Genomic DNA, 20285 nt, shown 5'->3' with positions numbered 1-20285 from the left:
GAAGCTCTCCAAACGTAGGTTGTATTGTAGAACTGGATTACCAAAGTGCACTTTGTTACTTGTCTTTAGTAGTTAAATACTTTTGATATAGCTAAAGGTCATTTAACCTTCTCACTTCAGAACAAACAAAAATAAAACAGAAATGAATTGATTGACAAAACAATATCAAATATTCTAATCGTGGGACTAAATTCTAAATTATTATTTTTCAGATTATAGGGATTTTTACCTTTCAATTTATCCAAAAAAGTGTACACTATATTGAAGTTTCAAATCACCACCACACTGAATATAGCTAAAGCTTAGGAGAGTTAAAAGAGGGTATTAAAGAACCACTATATCCAGCAAACAAATGCGATTAGTCACATATATATATTGTATATCCATATAAAACAGAAATGCAAAGTTCAATATTATGTATATTTCTTTTATTTAGTATACAAACTCAATAGAATCAATAATAATTGATATACTTACTTACTCCATCCATCTTTAACTAAGTTGTGTGGATTGGAAGAGGTTTGTTCCTGAGTTTACCCTTGAAGCTATATGTGAGGTTTGAGCTTAGATGTGAAGATGTGAAATAAGGACTTGAGAAAGTGAGCAACTTGCCATAGCCCAACCATTCCAACCACCCCAAGCCAGCAGAAAACTGTTGAAGGCAACACGTTGTCGAATTCATTGAACTTAATATAATCTTCAATTGCCATGAGATTGATCATTTTAACTCCGATCAAATATCCAATTGCTAAGGATACCACCGCTGTGCACATGGTTAAGGATAATATCCAACTAAAAATCCTGTTTTTTAGTGGAAATCGACCCACGATCATCAAAATCACGCTCACTGATGCCAAGAACGATATTGTGTTAACGCATAAGTATATCCAATATATTTGGGGTTGTTGGTATCCCATCACTCCAGTTCCAGCTGGAAATAATACAGTTAGGTTGTTGTTGGGGTTGATGGTATTAGTCAAATCATCATATAAGCTTAAGCTCTTGAACCATTGATTCCAAGAATTTGTACTATTGTTGAAATCGGAATAATTGAATGAAGTGTCTTGTTGCCAAATGCCGCCGGGAGGATTCACTCCCCCTTGAAAAGTCACAGTTGCGATCACAGTCGCTACTAGCATCATTGTGTCTTGCACTTCATGAACCCAATCCCCTTGGTACTCCAATTTCTTACTCATTTTATCGAACGTTCGTCTTTTCAATTTTTTGGTCGTCCACAACGATATCGATTCTCGTCTTTGTCTTTGGAGGCTTTTCGTTATTGTGATCTTTCGTGATTGGAGCCTTTTTCTCCTATTTGATGATGAAAAATCGGTCATGCTTGTTCTAGTATTTACTTCTGGAATTGTGAGTAAATACCCTACCATCTGCAAAACAAAAAAAAAAAACAAAAATGTTGATAAGAGAGATGATTTATCTTTTTGAAAACGATCAAGGTGCTAAGAAAGTGTCAACTCACGGGTGATGTTTAGGTGCTTCTCCTAACCTACCATATTATCTTTTAAAAACAAACTAAATGAGTTTTAACTAGGGGCACTTGCAAAAATTGCAAAAAAAAAATATATGATAATAGAGTCCATGTCATTACATTTTCTAAATTGCTAAAGTAGTAAATTTAAAACGGATAACCCTTTGATAACCTTCTTCTGATAACACTTTGATAGTTGTCTGATATCACTAATTATTTGTCATATTTGTCACATCCACAATATGTTTAAAAAAAAGTGTTATGAGCTGTTTTTTTCTAAATGCTTTTGTAATGATATATAATTTTCCTTTTTGACTAAATCAAATAAGTTAATGTTCAATCTTATTGTTGCTGAAAACTTCAATAAGCAGCCACATAAATACTTGTTCAAATATAAACTTAATTTTGGTTAACAGTACTTTGGGCGTAGCTCAAATAAAAGCCTAGTTTTTTTAAAGTACTAATTACTAAAATATTCTCGAGAAATCAATTGTAGGAGATATTTTGAGAATATTGAAAAAATATGTAGAAAATAGAAGAAATGAGTGTAATTGTAAAGAATACTATTCTAGAGAATCATTTGTAACGATTAAATGAAGAATGTGCAGACAAAATCCTAATCATATATTTAGGGGTGTCAACTAGTATAAATAAGAGAATGTCCTCTACTTGTATCAAGCCAAAAAATTAGAAGAGTCTAATAAAGTCTATGTCGCTTACATTTTCAAAATTGCAAAAATAGAAAATTTAAAAGGAGATTACTGTCATATTTAAAAGGAGATTACTGTCATATTTGTCAAATTTGTAATATGCAAAAAAGAGATGTTATGAGCTGTTTTTTTTTTCTAATTTTTTTTTTTTTTTTGTCATCTAATGCAATTTTTCTTTATATAATATACAAGAAACAACTACAAAATATGCAAATGTTTCTGTGTACACGAAAACATATAATGTTCATGTGTGTGAATGTACCTATAAATTTTGAATACTCATGTATAAAATCAAGCTGAATTAATTTCATACTGTTGGTTAAGATGGAAACAATTGATGGATGTAATTTTTAGTATTTTACCTCAATTCGTCGCAACATCACAGACAAATCCAAAATTGTATTGCCTACATCATCCACCGTGTTGAGAAAGTCTTCAAATAATAATAATGTTTGAGCAATTAATAGCTTCAATCCCTCCAAATGGTTTCCTTCAACACATAAATGTAGAACAGTTTTACCGTTGTTCAGCTTCATCAAAATAGATTGCGGTCTTGCATTTATCAACAATTCCATCATCTCAATATTCCCACGTGTCACTGCATAGTGAAGAGGAATGAAGCCATTATGATCTTCAACCAAACAAGCACTTGTGTTCTTCTCCAACATAGCTCTAACCATCTCAATACATCCATTTGCACAAGCTATATGGAGTGGTGTTCTTTGATAGACATCAACTTCAGCAGCAAGTTGAGGGTTGTGATTCAAAAGCACTTGAGTGAATTCAAGGTAGCCATGAGAAACTGAGACATGCAATAATGGAGTCTCAATTGTATAGATTGAAGCTTTTTGAATGAGATAAGGATGTTGTTGAATGAGTGTCTTCAAGGTTTCTACACATCCAATCTTTGATGCCTCATACAACTTTGTTATATCTTCTTCCACGACTGACATGGATATTACAACTTGCCTATTTTCTGCATCTGAAGAACTTAAGAGTTGTGTAATTTCTTGGTGGTTGTACTCCATTTTTCTCTCTATTTTAATCAATAGTCTCACTGATCTCCTTACTTGGCTTGTGGATATTTGTGGTATATATATGGAAACCTAAAATGTTAAGTTCGTGATACTATTGTGTTGGTACAGTAAGCATGTAGGCATGCATGTTGACTCAATCTTAAGTTGATATAAGCTTGTCTCCTACAAGAAAAATGTGGTTGAGAGACAATTATACTAAAGGAACAACTTTTTCTCTCCAATTTATTGTTAGTGCGATACACGTACCTGCCTTTAACAAATTCTCTTGAACAGCCTCCTACAACAGACAACAAAACGTGGATCTTATTTGCACTCCTAACAATCCTCCTTTTCCAAAACAAAATTACCACTTATTGAATCTTCCCCCTCATCATTGTCTCATTTGTCTCATTCGTCCACTCTTGATGAAATACAAACATATCTGAGAAACCTCTTGATAGCCTATGAGAGCTTAACTAGTTGCAAAACCAAAGAGAGTACAACCAAAATCAGTTTTTGTGGAACCACCTGTATAACAGCCTTAATTAATCTCTTTTCCTCTTGAAAAAAAATATAATCCACCAGTGAGTTTGATATAGTTATTAGTTGTTTGGTAGTAAAAGCATTTCTTTTTATGAATCTCCAAATCGAAATGCATTAGGGCAATTGAGTCAATCTTTCTTTTGAAAATTTTTTGAATGGAGAGAAAGCAGAAAGACTGGTTCAAGTGTGGTTTTCAACCTCCTGAACCCTACATACGCTGTGTGCATGAGGGGAAATACACATACTTTATTTCTCAATCAAAATCACTTTGACAAAAGCCTTTATTTCTCAATCAAAATCACTTTGACAAAAGTGGCTTTTTCAAAGTAATTCTCTTGTATTTAAACACTCTTTATCCTCTTAAACTGACAGATGAGTGCACAACCAACTATTTAAGTATTAAAAAGTAATGATTTGATTAGATTTATAATCATGTGTGTTAGATTAATTGATAATTCAGTATAGTACCAAAACACATTAAGGTTCGGTATTCGAATTATTTCAATGATGCTATTTATTAGTTATCACTCTTCTAGTTAGGTCTTTTATATAAATTGTTTATCTCATAAATGAACGCCGTGATAAGGGTGCCAAGGTCTAGAGAGAATGATAAAGATGCTAAGAAAGTCTATGTAATGTCCCGAAAAATTAAGATAATTAATTATCTCTAGTTTTGTTTAATTATGTTTAGTGAACGTTTATTTTGATGATTATTTGATTTCGTGAACATTGAAATTAATTAGATATTTGTTGAATGAATGTTTAATTAATGAAAGGATTTGAATTTATGATGTTTGTTGAGAATTTGGTTTAATTTTATGCGATGAAATTTAAGTAAGGTTGTGGAAATTCATTGATTTTATGGAAATTAAAATTTATTTAAATAATTTGGATGTTACTTAATTAAACTGAATGATAGAAAATTTTGTTAGAGATTTGATAATTATATGTATACGTGGTTGTATCTATATAATTATTATGAAAAATAATAAAGATATTCTTGAAAAATTAATTATTATAAAATATAATTGTTCATATGAGATTTCGGAAGAAATATTATTCGTGGAATTGAAATTTGTGTATTGATTTATATGGTGTTGTGGATATAAGCTCTAATATTTACTCCTTTGATGCTTTTTCTTGAATACAATTTAAAATTTAGAACTTTTCGATCTTCGGTCTTTAGGAAGTTGTAGTTACAAGTCTATTTCAGTCTCAATAATATTTTGGAATTCAAGAAAAGTTTGATTTTCAAAGTCTTTAATCTTTCAAAAGATGATGATCTCAAAGTTGATAGGAATTTGCTAGTCTCAAGAGCTTTTAGAAGTTCGAGTCTTGTTTAAGTCCTGTTTGAAACTTTAATTCTTCAAAGCTTTCGTTCTTCAAACCTTCAATTCTTTTCTTAAACCAAAGAACCCCTCAAATGAATGACAAATGTCTCTAATAGAGAAACTTCATGGGCTTTAGGTGAACTTGGATCCATTTGTTTGTTGGTTTGGACTTAGGCCCATTTTGCTTGGTGGGCTTGAGCTTAGGTCCATTGTCGATTGGATTTGGGCTTTGGCCCATTCATGTATTGGACTTGGGTTTGGACCCATTATCCTTTTTGGCCAAATCACAATGTTTATTACGATGACATGAAAATATTTAATTCGTCGAAATTTCTTGCTACACAAATGCCAATTTTCGAGATTTGTGCAAGTTTATATGGATGGATGAATCTTGAAAAAGATAAACTCAAACAAAAAAAATATAAGTGATTTGTTCTTAACTTTGGCTCTCCAATTAATATGTCAAATTAATCACATCATGAATTTGAATATAAGTTTGATTAAAATGAAGGTTGGAATATAACCCAATGTCAATTTTTTAGAGTGAATTTTGATTTTAATTTACAATTTTTTTCCTCCATTTTTTTTTTAAGTCAAAGTGTTGGTTTTTTTTTTTCATAAATTGATAAAAAAAAATTAAGTAATCCAAAAATTGATAAAAGAGAATTTTTATTAAAAAATTATTTATTTAATTAATTTTTTATTCTATATATAATTTTCAAAATAAAGAGAGATTATAGACTCAATCTCAATACCTAACTCAATCTCAACTTTTAAAGGTTTGTTGGTTTGCTAAGAAGAGGATTAGTTTACCTTCTCCAACCCTTTTTTTCTTTAGAGGCCGTTTGGGGAAGGATTATCACTATTGGATTAGGGTTATGGTAACATTTGTGATAAGTTAGATAAGTTGAATCTCAATAATCCTAACCCTTCTATAACTCAACCTTTCCCCCAAACGGCCCCTTAATGATTCATGTTCTATTTGTTTTATTAATTTTTTTTAACGCGTTTGGAAGAAGAAAGAAAAGAATTGTTTTTTTTTTCTTTCCTTTTTTTCTTTTTAAAAACTTTCTGAAATGCCTTTTTTTTTCTTCTTGTTTTTGTCTTTTATTTTATTTTCTTTTTCTTTTTCTTTTCTTTTTTCTTTTTCGATTTTATGTTGTTTTTTGGTTTTTCTTTTTCTCTTTCTTTTTTTTTTCTTTTCAATTACTGTTTTTTTAACTCTTCTTTTCTTTTCTTGTTTTTCTTTCTTTCATTCATTCTTTTTTCTTCTTTTTTTTTTAAAAAAATTGTTCTCCCTTTTCTTTCAAAGTAATTTTTTTTCAATTTTTTCAATTTTTTCAATTTTTGCAATTTTTTTTTTGTTTATTTATTAACTTTCCTTACTCATAACTTCTTTCACTTTGACTTTTTTTTTTTCCAGTTATTCCCTTGAAGGCTCTATGCAAGCATTTTGGTTTGGTCTCCTTTTACTTCTTTGTTGGCTTCATGAGTTTATACATGATCGACGATGCAACTCTATCATGAGTTCCATTGTTTCAGCTTCAGCTTCTTAGGTTTGTACATGATAGATGATGCAACTCATCATGACGCTCAGTGTTTAGATGAAGATTCATTCAATCGGCTGCAGCACGTCGTAGATGCAGATGATGACAACTGCAACACATGGGAGAAGATGAAGATGATGCTTTTTTTTGCTGCAAGACATGGGAAAAGATGAAGATGATGATCCCTCTCGGCTGCAACATGAAGAAGATAGAGAGGATGATCCTCTCAGCTGTAACACATGAGAGAAGATGAAGATGATGATCCTTTCGGCTGCAACACATTGAAGATGAAGATGATGATCTTATCGATTGCAACACATAGAGAAAATGAAGACGAAGATCCTTTCGGCTGCAACACATGAGAAAAAACTCCTCTTAACTGCAACACATGGGAGAAGAAGATGATGATTCTCTCGGCTGCAACACATGGGAGAAGATGAAGATTCTCTCAGCTGCAACACATAGAAGAAGATGAAAATGATGATCCTCTTGGCTGCATTGGGGGATGACAGCGGAGGCAACGTTCGGGGGATGACGGCGGAGGCGGCGTTGCTTGCCCTTTCTAGGGTTTCTTGAGTGTAGAAGAGAATGAATAGTAATGACATGCCTACCAAGACTATTTAAAATAACAATAAATAATATTATTTTAATTTCCTTTTTCCTATTCCATCAATTTCAACTCTTTATCTTTTCAAAACCATCCTTATTAATTATATTACTCCTAGTAATATAATTTTCTAACCTTCCATAATTTAAATATACACAAACACATAATTTACCCAAAATCCTTAAATAATTATCTCATCTCAATATAATTACTCTCATTCCAGAGTTACATGAATTACCTACAATTAAAATTATTCCTATCTATGTAAAACCACAAAATACTTACCAAATTTTAGCTCACACCTTGATAAAGTCCAACAAAATTTATCATAATTTAAATTCAATTAAGATAATTAAATATAAAATTACTTTAAACTTTAGGGGTTGCAACATTATCATTGAAGAAGGTAGTTTGGAAATAATAACAAATTTAACATGAAAAATATTTTTAAACAGCGAGAATTTTAGTATATTTGAAAAAATTTAAAATCATGTATCATATTTGCTATATACTAACCCACCCCAATTTTCTAAAAAGTTTTATTTACAGGGTTTGTTTTATAAGTAATATCCCAAAACTTACAAAATTCTCTCCTAGAAGTTTATTTTTAAAAAAATCATTCATAATATTTTAAATAAATAAGACAAAAGTATATCTTTAAAAACTTGAAGTCTTAAGAACATGTCAACACTATCATTCTTAGGTTATAAATTTATTGTGATGTCAAATTAAATTAAAATAATTTTTCTAATGTTCTTTGACCCACTCATCATTATTGTTCGTTACTAATGATAATAGGGAAAGGGTTATGCTATTAATGGCATGTTCAAATTAAATTTGGAAATTAATAAGAGTTTATCTTTTGCTTACACATTATTTTTCTTTAATGTTTGGAGACTTTGTCATGTAAATAAAAGACTAATTAGCAACATGAGTAGGTTAAATCCTATACCTAAGTTATCTATGCATGAATTTGAGAAATGTGCATGTTGTAGTCAAGCTAAGATAACAAAAACCTCGTAAATAAATTTGTAACTAGATTGACAGAGCCTTTAGAATTAATACATTCTAACTTATGTGAATTTGATGGCACATTAACTAGGAACAGTAAAAGGTATGTAGATGATTGTTCTAACTACATTTTTATTTATCTGCTTAAAACGAAAAGTGATGCATTTGACATTTTTAAAGTATATGTAACTAAAATAGAGAATCAATTTAACAAAAGAATAAAGAGACTTCATAGTGATAGAGGAACTAGATATGATTCAATTGTCTTCAACGAGTTTTATAACTCAAAAGGAACAATTCAGGAAACTACAGCTCCTTATATATTCCCCTAAAATGAATGGAAAATGAGAAAGAAAGAATAGAACACTAACAGAGTCAGTAGTTGCTATCTTACTTGAATCAGGAGCAACACCTTCTTGGTAGGGAGAAATAATTAAGACTGGAAATTATGTTCTTAATAGGGTTCCTAAATCAAACAGTAAATCTTCACCATACGAAGTTCTTAAGAATAAAACACCAAACCTGTCTTATCTTAGAACTTGGGGCTGTCTAACCTATGTTAAAATACCTAATCCAAAGAGAAGAAAATTAGCGAGTAGGCTTATGAATGTGTTTTCATAGGATATATGCCGAAAACAATAAAGTCTATAGATTCTATGACTTACAAAACAAAGTAATTATGGATCAAATGATGTAGATTTTTTCGAAGATAGATTTCCATTTAAATCTAAAAATAGTAGGGGCTTAAATATTCAAACTAGTTGGGCCTCAAGTTCAAGTAGTTTACCTTCAATAAGGATTCAAACCCAAGAAAAGGAAATAGATCCTAAACCTAGAAGAAGCAAGAGAGGTAGAACCATACAACTATTAATGATGAAATTGAATCTCTTGAATACAATGGAACTTCGCACCTAGTTAACTTACCCCCTGAATGCAAAGCAATAGAATGTAAATGGGTTTTAAGGAACAAACTCAAACCTGATGGACCAGTAGATAAATATAAGGTTAGATTAGTAGCTAAATGATTTAGGTAGAGGGAAAACATAGATTTCTTTGATACTTTCTCCCTTGTCACTAGAATCATTTCAATTAATTATTGATATGATCTATAGCTGTCTTGAACAATCTCTTAATTAATCAAATGGAAGTCAAAACTGCTTTTCTAAATGGTGAATTAGAAGAAGAGATTTATACGGAACAACCTGAAGGTTTCATAGTACACAGTCAAGAAACCAAAATTTGTAAGCTAAATAAATCCCTCTATGGCCTAAAACAAGCTCTTAAACTATATATGGCACAAAAAAATTTGATAACTTAATCATGTCAAAAGGATTCAAAGTTAATGAGAGTGACAAATGTATCTATTATAAGACTGAAGATAGGTTATGTACCATTATATGTGATACGTAGATGACATGCTAATCTTTGGATCAAATTTGCACGTCATAAATGATGTAAAGTCTACCTTGAATGCAAACTTTGACATGAAAGACTTAGGAGAAGCTGATGTAATCCTAGTTATTAAGATTAGAAGAATAAAAAGTAGAATTTCTTTAGATCAATCTCATTACATAGAAAAGATTCTAAAGAAGTATAACTATTTTGATAGTAAACCAACTTGTACACCTTATGTCTCTAGTATTAAATTATTTAAAAACAATGGTGACAGTGTTAACCAATCCGCTTATGCTAGTATCATAGGAAGTTCGAGGTATGCTATAAATTGTACCAGACCAGACATATAGCTTACGCTGTAGGATTACTGTGTAGGTTTACCAGCGGACCTAGTCTAGAACACTAGAATGCCATATAAAGAGTAATGAGATATCTAAAGAAGACACAAAAAATAATTTTTTGTAGTAAGATGAATACATTTACCGTTTTCATCTCAATAACTCCTAAATCATTGGCTATCCTCACAAAAACAATATATATATGTGGTCTTTGCCTCTCATTTGAGTATCAATTGTACTACAAAATTACTTCAAAATTGTACTAATAAGCAACCAACTGTGCCTTGTTCAAGTTCAAAAGTTGAAGTTATGGCTAATGCAGCTATTGAGATAACATGGATCTCAGCTCATTATTTCGTGGCATGGGGATACCACTACACGAAACACTTGAATTATTTTGTGATAACATAAGTGCCATTCAAATGTCCGAAAATCCAGTAATCCACTCTAGATCCAAATACATAGAACTTGACTATCACTTCGTAAGGGAAAAAGTGGCACTTGGATCTCTGAAAACGTGATATGTAGTACCATCTCACATCTCACCAACGACTTGGAGACATATTTACCAAAACTCTCTCTAAGGCAAATTTAAAAAATTTATTAGACAAGCAATCTTTCTTAATGCACAAAATACATTTTTCGGTTTTTGTTAATCACCCCATATCTCTTGGTGTATCTCTTGGTCCCGCCCATATCTCTCGATGTACCTCTTGCAGTAATCTCGATGATTAATTTGCCACCCATATCACTTGATAATCTCTCCATATTTCTCGGAGATTGTCTTGGAAATTTCTCAATTTTCCATCTCTTTTGGTATATATTTTAAAAAATTTATTTCTTTCCTTTATTATTTCATTCCATGCAAGTCCCACTATGTTAGTTAGATAGAAACGCCTTCCGTATACACGATATCAAGTGAATAATAACAACATTCTTCGATTATGAAATCTGTAGTACATTCTTGAGTGTATACAAAAGTTTATATTGTGATTAAAGAAGCTTTTTTTTTATTGTCGGTTTATTTTAAGGAAAATTACATTAGATTACAAAAAAATTTAGAAAAAAGCATAAATTGATTTTGCTATTTTTGCAAATTCCCCTTATTTTACCTCTCAATGAAACTTGTTTGAATTGTTACACGTGTAACAAATCAAATCAAGAACCGAAGATGATGAGTTTTTACGTTGTATTGATAAGTAGAGCTCAAATTAAAGCTTGAGAATATTTTTGGTTAAGGAGGGAAAGGCATCTCAAAGTAAGGAGAACTCTAAGTACTTGCAGGTAGAGCGATCTCACATATAAGAAGAACTTACAAGTATGTTGTATTTGGAAAATCTCGTACAAAAATTATAAAACGCATTATTATGAAAGGATAATGATGGTTTAGTACAACAAATACAAAGGATAGTGATTCTAAATCTTCTGACTTAGTTTGTGTCAATTACATGCATCTCTTTAATTAATTGGTTAAAACATCAATAATTTTCCTTAATTATCCCAAGAAAACCTAATATAGTTAGTAATATCAATTAATCTTTATTCATGTTTGTGAACACCTGTTAAAAAATGCATGTGTGGTTAAATCTTTCCATCTAAAAACTCCATATGGATTATATATTAATGGTTCATATATTTCAAAGGGTTGAATGATACATACCACACACAAAAGTCGAAGGCCGCTAACAAAATGAAGGCTTTCAATAGTTTGGTATTTGTAGTTTTTGCTTTCTCTATTAACATTGACATTTGTTTTGGAGTATCCAAATTCATACATCCATTGAGGCCAATGAAAGTGACAATAGTAAACTCTCAAACAACTTATACTCTCTTGGCTCATTGCAAGTCCAAAAACGATGATTTAGGTCCACAACTTTACTCATTCCTTTTTTTCCCATAACATTTAGACACTTTTTATATAACTTTTGTTTGTATTTGCATGTTCTATAATTTACCTTTTACGGTTTAATTAAATTTTCTGTGCACTAAATTTCTTGTTTTAGTTTGATTAATTTCTAAATTGCGAACCTAATTTTAACCATTATTTAGTATTTTTTTTCATTGGTTTTGGAAAATTGTACTGGTTTTTCCACAGTTTTTTTTTAATCATGTTTTCATCTTCCATTAGATAAACATGTAACGTTTTTTTTTTCTTTTGCCAAATTCTACGAATCAAAACCTGTTTTGAAAAACCTTTTTTCCAATTTTTAAAATAAAAGGACCAGTGGATCAAGATGGTATTTGCAGATTTTATATTCCAAAACGAACATTTAAGTTTTAATATCTGCCAATTTAGTGCTTATAATTAATGACTTGAGAACTTTCTCAGATTAATGTGCAAGTTCAATTACTCAAATTATCTTGATCATACATCCATTTTTCAATCATTTTTGTGTCCTCGAGATCCAGCGTGACCTTGTGCTGAATTGTAAATGTGAGTTGCTCTCAAGATTAACACCTTTTAAAAAGTGTGTATTTGTTGGAGTGAAGAATGAAACCAAAAAACATCTTGCTAAAAAAATCAAAAGTTTGAAAAGATCAAAGAAGAACTTCTAACACCACAATCTTTTTTCTCAAATATATATATATAAAAAAAAAGAATAACAGTTTTAGATCTGAATTTAATTTTAGATCTATAACCGTCAATGTATTAAAACATTAGTATTATTAACCATAAAAGGGCTACAATATTTGTAACCATGAAAATAACAATAATTGTCATATTTTCTATGGAAACATTTCATTTCCAACATTTAACTTTGAACACAAAAGTAAATGTACATGGACAAAGTTTCTTTTATTAGTAAAAGAAAGCGAATTTAAAAGTTTAGAATCTAAATCGTATTTGAATCTAAATGCATGATCGGAACAGTTTTTTAGTTATTGAGTCTGACTGTGATGTGTGGTATATACAAATTATGGTTCCACCATTTATTTCAGGGGAGCAAATCATCAATATCGGAAATACATACGGGTGGACTTTTAGGGAGAATTTTTTTGGAACAACATTGTTTTGGTGCAGCTTTCAAAGCAAAGAAAAACATGCAACATTTGAAGTCTTTTGGCCAGAGTCAGAATCATGGCTTGCAGATCATTGCACAGCTTCAAATTGCATTTGGAAAGCTAAAGATAAGGGTTTCTACTTGTTTAATGGATATAACAAGAAATTTGAGTTCATTCATCCATGGGAATCCTAGTACTTTTTATACATGGGGTTAAACTAGAAGCTGTCTAAAAAGTAAGGAATGTTATTTAAAATAAAATGTACCACAGTGACGATATTTTTTTTATACAGTTGATTTAATTGTGTTGAATAATTAACACAAATTGGAATGCAATGAGTTACCTAATAAATAGATTGAGGAAACCTAAGAATGGAAAGAAACGTAAAAAGAAAAATACTCATATGGGACTAAACCCAAGAAAATCATACGTAATTTTAACACCTCCCTAAAACTGATGAAGATGGTAGAAACAATTTGAATTTGTGAATGATGAAATGAATGACTCAATGACTCAACGACAGAGACTGAACAAACTCTGAATCAAACCATGATAAGTGTGGATTGAGAGTTTTAGTCTCCATAATTTTCCATTATGATGTGGATTGAGAGTCATCAGTCTTTAGTCTCCATAATTTTCCATTATGACATTCACGTTCTCACACATCGTGATATGTTTGAGATAAATTCATGAAAAAATTTAACTGATTTCAAGAACTTATAAAAGTTTACTCTTTCACTACTAGTTAATGTATATGTAACATGTGGTTTTATCAGCTTAGTTCCCTTACCTTTGCAAATGTAATTCCTTTCGTATATTCAAGTCTTCTAGATCTAAACGGGCATTGATGGTGTCATTTGTTTTACCATCAATATTTAATAAAGTACCAAGCAAGTTGTCACAAGCATTTTTTTTCAATATGCATAACACCCAACTTATGCCTCAAAAGAAGTTTAGACCAATACAGAAGTTCAAACAATATATCTTTCATATTCCAATTGATACCACGATTTCTTTTCTTTATTCAGCTTGGATGAATGCTTACTTAACACTTAAAAGTTGATGGAGTTTATTTATTGTAAGATCTCATCTCCACTCATTACAATAAGTAAAGACCTGCATTCAAGTTTTTCGTCATGTTGTTGACTTCGACGCCAACTATGATCAGAAGTAAGATAACACTGGTAATTGAGGTGTTAGCAAGCTAATCTAACACCATGCTTCCTGCAATTGCCATGCACCCAATAATAGAATTTTACACAGTCAAGCTATCATCATACAATGTTCTAGTCCACAACATGAATTAAAATCATTCACTAACATAACTAAAGCTCAAAGTTACACTGTTGTAGTTCAAATTCTTAAATAGATTGAAACCCTATAAACCTAAGTTAGAAAGTGTTAACTTAGCTTATTCTTGATATGACGAGCAATAGGGGATAAATGTTCAAGTACAAAATAGAATTGAAAAGAGAAGAAAACTTGAGAGAATACGTGGTTTGGATGGGTCGAATAAGAGGTTATAACACCTAGGTGTGGCGAAAATATATTATATGAAGAATCGTTATGGCACCGCGAACGCAAAAGACAACACACGCCTAGACTTTAGAGCACCACGATGATGTGCACTTTCTAAAATTTATGACCATTTTCCCTTATAGCCTTGCGCGTGACGTCATGGGGCGGCGCAACGTTGCAAGAAGGTTTATAAATGCATTTTTTTTGTAGGCTATGTCTTTCATAAGTAAAAGTTCTTCTTCACGAGGAGAAACACTAAAGAAACCTGAACTTTGGGTTTATACTAGAGGAAACTTGCCTCAAAGTGATCGAAAATAGACAATCAATCTATCACATAACCAATTTAATTCTATGATGAATGACTCTGTACATTTAGGTAACATACATTCGTTCTTTCATAATTCTCCCAATACTTCTTCTCATAATATCCTACTTTTTCTTCTCATGATTCTTTAACTGATATATCTGATCTCGACATTCTAATTACACATAGGAAAGGTGCATGTCAATGTACCAAATATCGGTCATTGCAAACTATCTTTCTTATCACAGATTGTCTGACGGTCATAAAGCCTTCACATCCAAATTAACTATCCTGTTTGTTCCAAGAAATATACAGGAAGCCCTAAATGATTTAATTCAAAATTGCCAATAATGGAAGAAATGAATGTGTTGAAACAAAACTGCACATGAGACATAGTTTAACTACCTAAAGACAAGAAAATTACAGTTGGATGCAAGTGAATGTTCACTGTAAAATGTAACGTTGATGGTAGTATTGAAAGGTACAAGGCCAAATTGGTTGTCAAGAGATTTACTTAGCATATGAAGTTGATTATCAGGAAACATTTGCTCTAGTTGCTAAAATTAATTCCATCATAAATTTTGCTATCTATTTACAGTTAATTTTGATTGACCTCTTTATCAACTAGATGTTAAGAATTCCTTTCTCAATAGGTACCTTGAAGAAGAATTTATGGACTTGCCACCTGAATTTGAGGTAGTTCTAGAGATTAACGACGTGTGCAAGTTAAATAAATCATTATATGATCTTAAGTAGTCTCCTAGAGCATGGGTTGAACATTTTGAAAAAGCATTATGAATTATGGATTTAGTCAAAAGTCAAATTGATCATGTGATTTCTATAAACATACAGGAATGACAAGGTTGTGGTTTTGATAGTTTACATAGATGATATCATTCTTACCCACAATAATTATAAGACAGAATTGACTTTTGTGAAGAAAAAAAATTAGCTGATGATTTTCCAAATTAAAGACCTAGGAACTTTAAAATATTTTCTATATATATGGAGTTTGTCAGGTCGAAAGTGGCATTCTTGTTAACTAAAGAAGATTCTTGATTTATTGAAAGAAACATATTCACTTGGTTAGAGGATAGTTGAAACTCCTATTGAGTAGAACGTGAAAATGGAAGTTGCTACCAAAAAGAAATAGAAGAAAAAAGAAAAGTATCAAAGATATAATATCCCGAAAAATAAGATAATTTTTTGGGTTAAATTATGTTAGTTTTATTTAATTAGATTTAATTTATTGGACGTTATTTATTTGTCACGTGATGAAAATTATTTGATTTTGTTGACATTGGATTTAATTAGATAATTTGGATGTTATTTAATTAAATTAAAAGAGTGGAAATTTTTGTAGAGATTGGGTAATTCTATATATATATATATACGAAGGAAAGCAATCAAACGCAGCGAAAAATTGGATCAATTTTATTCTATATGCTACTAAACTATTTAGTGATAAACATGCTTGAAAAGCCCTAATTAAACAAATTAGGGTTAAAGAAAATATACTTTTAATGCTTTTCCAAATTCTCAATATCTCCTAAAGTACTCAGATCGAGACAACCACTAGAATTGACCCGCTAATCTTCAGACTTAGAACCGAGTTGTGGGATCCAATTTGGTGAAGAAACTATGGGAGATATATGAAAATTGGAAGGGAGAAGTTTGATTGAGATTTTGGAGAGATAAATTTGTAATTTCTAATATTACTTGAAAATGGCAAAAAAAAATTTAATAAAATTGAAAACAACCCTATTTATAACCTAATTCCTGCATGTAATTAGTTGGTCAAATCTCAACATCTAATAATCCACTAATAATTAGTGGAACTTAGTGGACTAGGTGTCTACATCTTATGTAGCCACATATCCCACATATCCCACTAAGTGTTAGTGAGATTATCCAACAAAATGTTGGATTTTCTTACTACCTTAGTTTAAGGGTAAAATGGTCATTTGACCTTTCAAGTAAAAAGTAAAAAGTCAATATTTTGACTTTTTACCATTTTGTCTGTCTTGACTAATTCTGACCTCCCAAGCATGAATCCACATTCACTTTTCCAAAATTCAAATCATATTTGAATATAAGACCGGTCAAAGTTTGACTTTTCAAAGTAAAACTTTGTATTCATATTTATAGTATTTAAATCTCATTTAAACATAAATCTCTATATCTAATCTGAAATATGACGGCCATATCACATATACTCGTCGATTTCTCTCTCTTCTTCCAATTTGAACAATTCAACTTATTCCACACACTATTTTAAGTTTATTCCATTTGAGCTAGCAGAGAAACCTAATGGAACTATAGATCATGGGCTCCAACAATTCAAGATTAATTGACTAAACTCTTTTAGACCGAGTTAATCAACATTCATTAACTCACAAATCATTCCACTGAAGTCTCGCAACTGCACTCCCCTCACTATAGATACATTTGTGTCCATTTGATAAAACAATGATGAGTAAGTTAATCCTTTACCGGTTGTTTGTAACCTCGGTTGGGTCAAAATATCGTTTTACTCCAAGACTACATCTTGCTCCTTAAGTCCCACTAATCCACTATTGAACAATTGGTTTAAGGTCCAACCTATAAACTTAATCTCTCTCAGGCCAATGAGAGGGTGGAGCCTCTTGTTTAAGACTTCAGTGCTTAGAGAACAACCTATCTACTAACCTTAAAGCGGGTAGGAGTGAATTTTGTTTTGCATCTTATGTCTCTAGCTATCCACCTGATTTTGCCCATAAAATGGGAGGCTTATTGGGCCAACATTGATGAGCTGCCTTCACCTATGCAAATCTAAGAATAATCTTGTGTGAACAGGAGTTCGTATAGCTCAAAATTAAGGATTAAGTTACCTAGGTCATCAATAATCGAGATAGTCAATTTTAAACAGAAAAATGTGTTATAACGTAAAAGTGTCTATTTCATGGTTCAGTCTTATGTAAGTACTTTACATAGGATGCCCCCACTTTTATGTCTCTACATGAACGATTCAGGATCATCTCGTTTGTACTTACTACAAAGCGGGCCGCATCCATAGTTTCTCTAAATAAGGCGTCCAACCATTATTTATATACTATAGACTATTTAGGTTATATACTCGAACTTAGAATCGATTGCAAAACGAAAGGAAGAGAAAATCGGCCGAGAGAGAGGGAGGAGAAGATTCGTGTTGTCGTCCGTCCGTCTTCGCTGTCACCGTTGCTGCAGCCGAAAGTGTCTTTTTCCCTCTCTTTCTCCTCTGTTACTATTCCTTACTCTCTCTCTCCTTCCCTCTACTTTCTCCATGTTTTCCTTCTCCGAATCACTCATCTCTCTCTCTCATTCCTTGTACTTTATCTTTTTCCCTTCTCTGAACCCTCCCTCTCTCATTCCTTGTACTTTCTCTCTTTTCCTTCTCTGAATCGCTCATCTTCGTCCCTTCCTCTATATAATTTCATTCTTCAAAAATGATTAATCGCTTGAAAATAGGCTAATTTATTAGCAACATCAACCATATATAACAAGGACATAAATAATGGAAGAATTTAGTGGATTTCTTTTCATATATAAATAAAATAATTAATTAAAAAATATATATTTAAAGCCTTCCACGACGCACATGTTGCAGAAGTCTTTTGTGACATTGCGCCACGAAAGCCATCTGTGACGTGTTGCAGCATGCGTCGGAGAAATTTTCCCCGTCGTTAACATGAGCCGCATCAAGAAAAGTATCCCCGACGTGCTTTCCTCAATGTGCCTATCGACATTGTCCGCGACGTCACTGTAACCTTCTCCGACGTTGGTTAGGGTTGTCGGCGGCATATTGCTACGTCAGGGAAGGTATTTTCCCCCGATGCATGCACATGAACGTCGAAACTGCCCGTAATAATTAAATACACCTTTAGGGTTCCTCCAACGTCCCAAAAAATGTGTCGAAATAACCCCCTTCTTCTGACGTGAAAAGTGTAACGTCGGAAGATGGGTAGACAATTAATTGTAACGTTTGGCCTTCCTCTGACGTGGTACCAGGTACGATGAATCCCCACACATCTTGTGAACCAAATAATGCTTTCATTCGAATACACCAACTGCTATAATTTTCTTTCATAAGTCAAGGTACTTGGAAGAGAACTAAATTATTGTTTGTCATTTGCAAAAACAACTTGTTTTAAAATTCCAAACTCAAGCTCTGATACCGCTTATTGAAATCATTTTTTGAACACCCCAAATAAATAAGCACAAAATAAAATATTTGAGAGATAGAATAAAAATTTATTTGGAAAACTTTTAACTCTCTTTGTTTGTATTTTTATTCACACTTGGACGCTTTACAATACAACGTATCCATCCTATTTATAGGATTGTCTAGATTCATAACTTCTTCACATTCACAATTAATTTCGTATTGAGTTCATCTATATATCAACTTTAAAATTATCATTCCAACTATTCATCTATTAATATATAACTTTTGCATGTCTTAATTTTTTATTTAACTTATTTTAATTAAACATGCTTTTAACTTTTCAACATTTTCAAATATAGCACGATGAACCAAAATATAAAAAGATTTCAAATCTATCATTTTCAATATTTGATAGATCTGAAATTTTGTAAAGACTTCTAACAGTTTTGTCATTTACAATTGTTTGCATACGATCTCTGGAGAAGCATGCTTCTTGGAGTTGAACTTGTGTTGATGTTGATTATGATGCAATGTAGTTCATTTTCTAGTATTTGATAATTTGATTCTCCCTTGGTTGAATGCCTACGGCTACGATTGGTTTGAAAAAGGCGAAGCACGTGATGTTATTGAAATTGGAGTCTTAGAAGAAAACACTTAGAAGTTAAGAAGTTTTCTAGTTCTTGAGAAGATTCTCTCTATATCTTATCTGGAGTAAAAGTTTTTGTCCCCATTTAAATGAAGAGAACTCATCTATTTATAGAATCTCCTGGTAGGACTTTGTTGGTCTATGGATCAAATTTGTGGGCTCAACCATATGGATCTATGTCATTTACCATTTGAACTAAATTATACTTTTTTTTTCTCAATTGAATTTTAGCCCAAATAAATAATATTTAATTGGACCAAAATAATTAACTTGATCCAACTGTGATAATGAAAACATGTATCATCATGGTCAATTTATGTTTTCAATTTTAATTTGGGTCACATCTCAACTTTTAATTAGTCATAAATTAAATTATTTTTATTTTTCGCCATTAATTTGATAAATTACATAACAATTTATGATTGATCTAAAACTTCTTGTTCAACAACAATAATTCCACTCCTAATAAACTCAACATGTTTAGAACCTAATAATATTTTTTATTGTTTATTTTGATAACGCTTTGGTAGCCAATATTCCGTGTAGAATGTATAAAATTTACTCAAACTATTGTGTTTAATTAAAGGGAATGTTACTAAACATATAGCAACTTGAGTAGTGCAATAGCTAGTGTAAACAATCATATA

The 20285-nt window shown here is 31.4% G+C and overlaps 1 protein-coding gene across 1 annotated transcript; it reads right to left on the bottom strand.

The window, feature by feature from the left end:
• Positions 1–340: 340 nt before the first annotated feature.
• LOC101204214 lies at positions 341–3315 on the bottom strand. The gene is made up of 2 exons (XM_004141169.3): positions 2559–3315; positions 341–1385 (listed from the first exon to the last, which is right to left on the bottom strand). Exons 1-2 carry the CDS (start codon positions 3222–3224, stop codon positions 546–548), a joined length of 1506 nt encoding a protein of 501 aa, XP_004141217.1. The 5' UTR covers positions 3225–3315; the 3' UTR covers positions 341–545.
• Positions 3316–20285: the final 16970 nt, after the last annotated feature.

Source organism: Cucumis sativus, chromosome 3, assembly GCF_000004075.3.
Source record: "Cucumis sativus cultivar 9930 chromosome 3, Cucumber_9930_V3, whole genome shotgun sequence".
In the NCBI taxonomy this organism is placed as follows: Eukaryota; Viridiplantae; Streptophyta; class Magnoliopsida; order Cucurbitales; family Cucurbitaceae; genus Cucumis; species Cucumis sativus.
The sequence above is the reverse complement of the archived record's forward strand: the minus strand, read 5'-3'. Positions and strand labels throughout refer to the sequence as shown.